Source organism: Brassica napus, chromosome C4 (genome assembly GCF_020379485.1).
Source record: "Brassica napus cultivar Da-Ae chromosome C4, Da-Ae, whole genome shotgun sequence".
Lineage (NCBI taxonomy): Eukaryota > Viridiplantae > Streptophyta > Magnoliopsida > Brassicales > Brassicaceae > Brassica > Brassica napus.
Genome location: NC_063447.1, coordinates 54,290 through 63,091, shown reverse-complemented (window position 1 = coordinate 63,091; position 8,802 = coordinate 54,290). Strand labels below are relative to the sequence as shown.

The window sequence follows — 8,802 nt, the reverse complement described above, 5'->3', positions numbered from 1 at the left end:
GGCCTCGGGTCAATTGATTTGGTTTGGTGTAAATTAAAACCAAAATCGAAAATGATGGTTCGGTTAGGATTGTACCGGTCATCTCCCTCCCCAAATCAAAACCGTTCCTCCTCCTTATCGCGACTCTCTCGTCGTGTTCAAAATCAAATCATTGTAGAAGAGACGAGGAGGATGAGGTTTTGCTTAATTTCTCCGCCGATTCCTCTTGCGCCCGTCTCCAATCTGAGTTATGGGCGTCACCGTAGTCTCCGAATTTGCGCCACTGCTGACGACGGAGTGGAAGCTCCCCAGGAGGAGGTTCAAACCGAAGAATCTCCGTCCCCTTCTGCACTCGGTAAAGACTTGAAAAAGGTATCCACCCAATATTCGACTAGGGTGCATAATCTCAAGGAAGCTAAGCTTACGACTTGTTGTCAAATTCAAATTCAAATTCAGGTGGTTAACAAGACTGCGGCAACCTTTGCCCCTAGGGCCTCCACCGCCAGTAAAAACCCAGCTCTCCCTGGAACTACTCTTTACAAAGTTTTTGAGGTTCAAGGATATGCATCCATGTTGGTTGGAGGTGTCCTCTCTTTCAATCTCCTCTTTCCCTCCACCCAACCTGACTTGTGGAGGTTGATGGGTATGTGGTCCATTTGGATGTTCACTATTCCTTCTCTTCGTGCACGGGACTGCCCTGCTAAAGAGAAAGAGGCTCTTAACTATCTTTTTCTCCTCATCCCTTTACTCAATGTTGCTATCCCCTTCTTCTGGAAGTCCTTTCCTCTTGTCTGGTCTGCTGATACCCTTGCCTTCTTTGCTATGTATGCTTGGAAGGTACGCATACCTCCTTCCCAATTTTCATTTATTATTTGTCGTTTTCTTCTCACTCTTTTTGGTGGTTTTTGCCTCTTACTACAGCTTGGATGGCTGGAAAGAACCGAGTAGAGGATTGGATTAGAGACTTCTGAAGATTCTATCTCTTCTCTTCCTTTAGAATGAATGATGATTCTCCATTCAGCTTCTCTGTTCCCATGTATAGCTTATTGAATATTCAAGGTATGTACGTGGGTTTTTTTAGGCAAACGAATGTGTACATTGCTAAATATTGGCAACCCCCTTATGTAATATTCATAGACTTCTGAGATGCTTTGTTTGTTTCTTTTCTGGGAAATACAAATATGCGAGTCCATTATAAGTACATTTTTTCTTATCAAGAGCCCAGCTGGTTAATTTAAAGAAAATAAACAAGTGGGCTCATTGCATTTGCATCCCACTCTATCTTCTATTGTACGGATAGGATGAGGGTTCGTGTGTTTGGTTCTAGGCTAAACTTTTTCGCATCTTCTTGAGTGTGTTCTCGATAAAAGCATCTGATTTCTTATTTATAAGGGGCGTCAGGCCGAGTGATTTGTTGCTTAGGGCTCGGCATGCTCTTCTTCCCCCTTGTTAATGAACCTCTTTTTTGGGCCGCTAGTAGTACCATTATCCACTCTGATCACTGTCTCTCTCTCTCTCTCCGATTCTTGGCTTGACGCTCCAGGGGAATTGTTCTTGTGTTTGCTGTTATCCTCCGAGTCTTCTATTTGCTTGAAATGAATTGTGATATCAGGGCTTGATCTCTTCTTGATCAGTTTTTTCCTCTCACGCTTATCACCACAAATCTAAATAGCCGTTACCCTGAGGCGGTAGAGAGCTTCTGCTGTCATCATCCTATCTTCTAGGCATTCTCTGTCAAGAAGAAGACTAAAGAACAAGAAAGGGGTTTTCTTTACTCTATGGGATTCTTGTTGTTTTAGTGTTAGTAGTACTGTATATGAAGACAATGAGTAGGACATGGGATTTGCTTTGATTCTACGCGTGTGGGATGGGGAAATTGAGCCAATGGAAGCTATATGTTTCAGAAAAAAAAAATCAGAATGTCTGGTTTCTTCTTCATGCTCCCTTTGGTAAAGTAAAAGCAGTTGCGAGAATATTTTTGTATACGCAAATTTGGGCAAGTTTCTTGTTTACTTGATTGAAACTGAAGATCTTTGAAACTTGTGGCAAGTGGGGGGCATATTTTAATTCAAATAGTTCGCTTGTTCCCTGTGAATCATAACAGCTGATGTAGCATAATAATGTAGTAAAATTAGGTAAACGAAAGAAAAGGTTAGGAATGAACAAGAAAAAAACACCAAACTTGAAGTATACGATATCAAGGAAATCCCAAAAGAAAGAAAAAAAACTCTGCTGACTTCGTAGATAACGTGTGTGACACTTTCCGACTCAGATCACTCCGATCTCCGGTGATGACGAGGCTTCACGATCAGCCACCGACTTTGCAGCTGATGATAGGAGACGCAACCTCTGGACGCGCGGTGGGAGATGCTTTGTTGGTTTTCTTGACACTGGCGGAGGTGTCCACGGCAAGAAAACTCCAGTGCCAGCGTCTAGCCTCTTGGGAGCCGGAGCTAGCATCACCAACGGAGCTCTGACCATGCTGAATGGGTTTAAAACCGGGGGAGCTGGAGTGCCTTGCCGCCACAGGGTGACATGGTTCATGGTTAGTGGCGGTTGGGCCTTACAACTGGAGTCTGGTTTGAGTTTAAAGAAAGTGATTGCGACTCTTTTGTTTAGCGATGGACACATTACATGCCTAGCCATATTAGCGCTGTTACCTCTCATCACCAGCAACGACCTGCCAAATTCATTTTTACGCTTTTTCAAATTTTTTGTTAATAGGAAATATAGCTAGTAAATGAGAGTTTCCCCCTTACGTACCCTTCCTTTAGTGGGAGAGTGAGTGAGCCCCTGAAGGTGCCATCAGTATCGACCCCAAATCGGTGTCCAAAAACCATGTTTGATTCAGACAAGACCAGAGTGGATATGGGTTGATCCACGTGAGGTGGTTTCTGGAATGGTTGGGAGTGTTCCTCCTACAAAATGAATTTAAACATTAATTAGCTTGGGGTGGAGATCGATTGAGAGAATAGTTGGAAAAATCAGTTGTTAACTACCTCATCAAAGAAGTTGATCACACAGCCATTGGGTCGTTTGTATTCAGGAATCAAACGCCACTGAAGAAGATGATCAATCACACTTTCAAGAATGGTTGGGATAGGTGCCACTGCAAACACGTAGAAAAACACACTAAAAAGGTTGCTTAATTAAGGATATTCGGGAGAAAATGATGCATGCACCAATTGTCCTTGATCTTACCTGAGTGTTCATCTGTGGTGTTCCCAAAAATTGGAACTCCAAGCTGAATAAGCTCTCTTTTGGTCCCTTTCGTGTTCTTGTTGAACAGAACAAACGTCTCCCCTGCATTTGGGAAACTTGTAATTAATGTCTCTCAGACACTTGCATCAACATTAATTCCAGTGTGTATAAGGAAAGGTATGGGAGAGTTGCCTGGAAGTTCCTGATTCCGACCAGCCTCCCGGAGTCTATTCACATAATCCGAAAGCTTGGAGAGTTGAGTTCCAGTGAACACATGTTCGTACAGTTTTAGGCCTTTGACGACATTTGTCTGCTAAAAGCAAGCAATGAGAGAGTCCTAATTAGTATTTGGAAACAACAATGAAAACAAACTTCATCCATCACTCACGATATATATTACGCTAAACTAATATTATTATAGAGGTAGTCGTATGAGTTTTTCTTCTTCTATTTTATAGTCCAAATTCATTAAAGTTAAGAGAGGGTGCTAATTAAATTAAAAATCTTTGTAAAACCATTTTGTTTGTTTATTGGTGATTCTTTTTATTTTATTTCAGTTACTAAACTGAATTATCAAACCTCATATTATAAGCAAAGGGGTTGGTATCAAAGTCTCCCACGCTCCCAAACTGTAGAGAGAGTAAAGAAGAGGATGTGTTTGGTTTTGAACTTGCCGTATGTCCTCGAACATGTTCCTTGGCCGAGAAACGCTTGGACTGCTTGATGAGTGAAGAAGCTCGAGATTCACATTCTTCTTCTTCGTGCTTGCAACATATTGTCATGGCTTCCTCCTCCACACGCTCTTCTTCTCGAGATCCTGCGAAGAAACCGAACACGTGTGGGTGTGTAAAATTAGCTAAGAATGGTCAGAACTTGAACTTATGATCTACTACTCAACGGGTGTTGTCTATTCAACAGGGTTTTAAAAAAAAAATGAAGTATAGTAACGAACATTATCTCGATAGATAGATATATGGGTAATAAGAGTATTGCATATACTAACAAATACTTCCTCTGTTTTTATATGTAAGTAGTTTTAGTTAAAAGTGATAATATTAAGAAAATTGTTACTTTTGAAAAAATAACATTTAATACATAAATTTAACCAATAATAAAAAGGCATGAATTATTAGATTGGTCACAACATATGTAATAAATGTAAAAGCTGTTTTGGATTGTGTAAACATCTTATATTGTGAAACAAACTTATTTTGCTAAAACTACTTACAAAACTGAGGGAGTATTAATGTATTTGAGTTTTCGCGGTATATAAAGAAATCCTACTTTATTTTGTTATAAATTTTGGTTTCTTTACCGGAATCAGTGATATCGCTAGTAGGAGAATCATCGTCGAGCATTGAATCTACAGGATCGATCATGATGAGTTTGTTGTTGTTGTTGTTGTTGTTGTTGATCTTGGCCGCCGTCGCGGTTTGCAGCTGGTGCGTAACTTGAGAGATAGGATGGTATTTCTGCATCTGGAGCAATGGGATCCAGTTCATCCTCCGCCTATGAATCGCCGCCATCACGCCCTCGTATTCCTCCCCCGCTGATTCGCTCACCTGCATTAAGTGGCCGCATAGCTCGTCGATTATGGCGTTAGCCGCCGCAAACTCGCCGCGAAACCAAGTGATCATCACGTCTTTGGCCGCCGAATCGGACAGGAGAAGCGGAGCAGAAACAGATCCGTTGATAGGAGATGCCGGCGTTTCAGCCATCACGAAATGAGAGAAAGGGTTTTTGAGGTTTAAGGTTCACCGGAAACTTAAGTTATGTCTGACCAATGGATGGAATAATACTAGCGTATTTATTGCCGCTCCTAGGGACAGAAAATTAAGAAGAAAAAAAAGAGAGAGATCTGAATATATTATTTCGTATAATTAAAAAATAGAATTGTAACTATAAAATAAGATTAAAGAAGATAATAATATATTTACTAATTGAGCTGAAACTGAATGATAGAGGCGGGGGCATAGGCGAATAAGTCGTTCGACTTGCTCAGCCTTTTGCTTGTGAGAAAAGCCACAACCAATCATTACATATTTGATTTATGTTACTCTTTAGTATTACTTATTTCCGTTTAATAAAATTATTATTATATTGGTTATAGAAGCAGTAAAAGGAGTCTTGAGCCATATAAGCCTCTCTCAACTACCCTCTCTAGTTAGCTCTGCGTATTACCCTTCTTTATAAAATATATATATATATGTATCTATCAAGAATCATGCAATGCAAGCGTTGACTATTACTAATTATAAATTAAACATTTTTGTAAGGCAAGAGGGGGAACTTACATCATGAATCATACCCCATATCGACGTGATAACTTTTAATACCAAACTCAAACCAGAATTTGTTACAAGTCAAGAATATTCGCATTCTAAATCTAAATACTAAAAGCTAGTTTTCAAATATAATTAATTATCAAATATAGTATCATTTCTCGCAATACAAAAAAAAGTTATTGCACACCTTACGATATTGGGTTTTAACCGCTAGATTCCCGACTGTCTGCAGAGTTGACCTTCCCCTTTCGGCCAGTGTCCAACAGTTTCTTCTCTAGGTTTTTGAACTGCTTACCGAGAAAGGAAGTTACTGGTGGATAAAAGACTTCTCTGGTCTTTACACGCCGGGTTCTTCCCCCGACCGTGTCGGAGGGACCGTCTTCTCCGACCATTTTCACCGCCGACGTTCGCTGATTCCGACCATACCACCATGTTAGGCTCCTGCAACTGCGACAGCCTTATGGTTGGATGAAACCACTAGCTACTGGTTTCTCACTTTACTACATCCTTGTAGTCCCCATCGTCATACGGTATCCTTACTACTCCCTGTAGTCTCGCGTATCTATCACCGGCGGAACTTCTTACTTTATTCCAACGAGCCAATGGCGAACCGCTGCTCAAGAGCTGACAAAGGAAAATGGAAAGAGGAACGTCCTCCTTTCCGTAAACCGCTTGTCAGAATCCCGGCATCGGATAGCTCTGAACTCATAGAGCGCAACAGATTCACACTCATAGGAAGAGTCACCAATTCCTCAATCCAAAAGACTAGAGCACTGGTTGACTTCTTTCTTCAACATTGGAATGTGGTAGGCAGAATCACTGGAAGAGATTTTGGCCCGTCCTTGTTCCAATTTGGGTTTGAATCGGAACAGGACCTTCAAGCCATACTCTCAAAATCGCCTTTTCATTTTAAGAAGTGGATGATGATCCTTCAGAGATGGGAACCGATAGTATCAGACTCGTTCCCTGCGACGATCTCGTTCTGGATTAAGGTCCATGGAGTTCCTCTCCATTACTGGACTGATGAAACTTTTGACATCATAGGAGCAGCCCTAGGCCCTATTGAACTACGTGACTTTGAGAAGGCAAGAATGAAAGTTCAGATCAATGGGCTAAAACCACTCATCATGCGTATGGACATCGAACTTCCTTCAAAGAAAGTTGTTGAAGTGGAGTTGGAATATGAGAAGCTTGAAAAACATTGCTTCTTCTGTAAGTCTCTGTCACATGAAGATGAAGATTGCGAGCTTCGCCCTCCATCTAGACAAGGAAGAGATCAGAGGATGTTGGGCATCTCCCAACACAACACCTTGGAAAGAATCGAAGAAAGCAAAAGGCGGCAGGAATGCAGGAGACAAACTCGTCTACAACAAGGACAATCGAGAGAGGGAGCTCGCTGGTCTAACTACAAATATGCGGACCCAAGAGATGCTCGAAGCTCTTCTCATAACGATCCCTCTAGGATTGTTTCTGAAAGGAGCTCTGGCTATGAGGAAAATAAGAGACGTTATGATGATAGGAATGTTTCTATCAGAAGTAACCCATCATCAAGAAGAACTCCGCCCCGTAGAGAAGGACGAGATCAACAGTCAGCTGACTATGTCTCCCATTCTCGGGCGCCCCTTGCACCTCCCATGCATAACAAGCCAGGGATATCACCTATAAGAGAAGAGAGATCTAGGTCGAACCAGTTCCCCGGAACAAATGCCATAACGGTGCAAAGGCGAAACAGCATCGCAGATCGTCTCTCAGACCCGCTTGGTTCCAACTCAAAGAGCGAGGAAAGAATCTGTGCAAAGGATAGGCTTTCGGTCCACACGCAGAGAACCAGTCTAAATGAAAGATCAGAGTCAAACTCCAACTCTAAACACATCCATAATGTGGAGCTCCAGGAAGTTGATGAAAATATGCATCTCCCTGTGATAAATTCTATTACTCGACCATCGAGTTCTAATGTTTTTGACTCGGGTAGGCTGGGCCCCTCGGAACGATCACCTATCAGGACTCTCAGCGAAGACAGAATCCATGTTTCACTCCGCTTAGGCCCCCTCCTCCAAACTGAAACTGAAGAAAGTGAGGAAAATCAGCTGACTCTGGCTGCACTGGCTAAAGCTGCAGGAAAAAGGAAAGTTGGGAATTCTCAGACCCTTAGAAAGGTTGGGAACAGCCCAGCACAAGGCCACGCTATTTAGAAACGACGGGTTACTAAAGTCCATCCATCTCCTAAAAGAAAACTGATGCTCGATGCGATAGTGGCCGGAGGAAGAGGAACATCAGCTGCAACACACAAATTAGCACTGAACACTAAAATAATTCCTCCAACGGTTAAGAAGGGGAAGGATTTTCGGGTTCCCCCAAAACCTCTTCCTTAGCATGCGTGAGCTGGAATTGTCAAGGTATTGGGACCCCCTTGACGATCCAGCATATCGGAGAATTCCGCAAGCGGATCTCTCCGGCTGTTCTGTTCCTAATGGAAACTAAAAATCAAGATGAAGCGCTGTTTAAACTCTTCAAAAACACTGACCTCACCAACCACTTCACGGTCCCTCCGGTGGGCTTGGCGGGAGGTCTCTGCCTATCCTGGAAAGATGAAATTCAGGTTGAAATCTTATTCTCCTCCCCAAATATAATTGATACACAAATAGAAGCTCGGGGAACTTTCTCTTTTGTTTCGTTTATTTATGGTGCTCCAAATGCTTCTGATCGTCCGGAGTTTTAGAGAAAACTAACTGAGATTGGGGCGGATAGAGATGAGTCCTGGTTGATAACCGGTGATTTCAATGATCTCCTCGACAACTCGGAAAAAGTTGGAGGCCCAGCTCGTTGGGAAGGATCTTTCCTCTCGTTTAGGAGCTTCGTTTCTCAAATGGGACTTTGGGACCTTCCACACTCCGGGAATCATTTGTCGTGGAGAGGAACAAGATACAACTATTTCATTCAATCAAGACTGGATCGAGCTATGGGAAACTGCTCTTGGTTTGAACGATTCCCAGCTGGACATTGCGAGTATCTCCGTTTCGAAGGGTCTGATCACAGGCCAATTGTGGTACACTTTGATGTCTCTACCCGCAAGAAGAAAGGATTATTCAGGTTTGATAGAAGGCTGAAGGACAAACCTGAGATACGCAAGATAGTGGCTGATCAATGGGCAAGCGATCCAAATGACTTTGTTTTTACAAGAGTGGGAAAGATCAGACATAGCATCATCGCTTGGGTGAAGGAACAAAACCTTAACAGCAATCTAGCGATCCAGAAGGCACAAGTGGAGCTAGAGTCTGCTCTATCTAGCTTGGCTCCGGACCCGGTGATCATAGCTTCTCTCTCGGCTACACTTGAA

General features: G+C 42.4%; 2 protein-coding genes across 2 annotated transcripts; one reads left to right on the top strand and one right to left on the bottom strand.

The window, feature by feature from the left end:
• LOC106434847 (protein RESISTANCE TO PHYTOPHTHORA 1, chloroplastic) lies at positions 1–1,180 on the top strand. Its single transcript, XM_013875701.3, has 3 exons — positions 1–351; positions 436–816; positions 901–1,180. Exons 1-3 carry the CDS (start codon positions 52–54, stop codon positions 925–927), a joined length of 708 nt encoding a protein of 235 aa, XP_013731155.2. The 5' UTR covers positions 1–51; the 3' UTR covers positions 928–1,180.
• On the bottom strand, positions 968–5,244 carry LOC106434843 (RNA demethylase ALKBH10B). Its single transcript, XM_013875697.3, has 7 exons — positions 4,496–5,244; positions 3,855–3,997; positions 3,373–3,490; positions 3,181–3,282; positions 2,979–3,088; positions 2,743–2,897; positions 968–2,659 (listed from the first exon to the last, which is right to left on the bottom strand). Exons 1-7 carry the CDS (start codon positions 4,896–4,898, stop codon positions 2,248–2,250), a joined length of 1,443 nt encoding a protein of 480 aa, XP_013731151.1. The 5' UTR covers positions 4,899–5,244; the 3' UTR covers positions 968–2,247.
• Between the last annotated feature and the right edge of the window lie 3,558 nt (positions 5,245–8,802).

Coding starts and splice junctions, on each gene's coding strand:
- LOC106434847 (XM_013875701.3), top strand. CDS start 52: ATGATGGTTCGGTTAGGATTGTACCGGTCATCTCCCTCCCCAAATCAA. Junction 352..435: donor TCGGTAAAGACTTGAAAAAG/GTATCCACCCAA, acceptor ATTCAAATTCAG/GTGGTTAACAAGACTGCGGC. Junction 817..900: donor TTGCTATGTATGCTTGGAAG/GTACGCATACCT, acceptor CTCTTACTACAG/CTTGGATGGCTGGAAAGAAC.
- LOC106434843 (XM_013875697.3), bottom strand. CDS start 4,898: ATGGCTGAAACGCCGGCATCTCCTATCAACGGATCTGTTTCTGCTCCG. Junction 3,283..3,372: donor TCGGAATCAGGAACTTCCAG/GCAACTCTCCCA, acceptor TCCCAAATGCAG/GGGAGACGTTTGTTCTGTTC. Junction 3,089..3,180: donor CACCACAGATGAACACTCAG/GTAAGATCAAGG, acceptor ACGTGTTTGCAG/TGGCACCTATCCCAACCATT.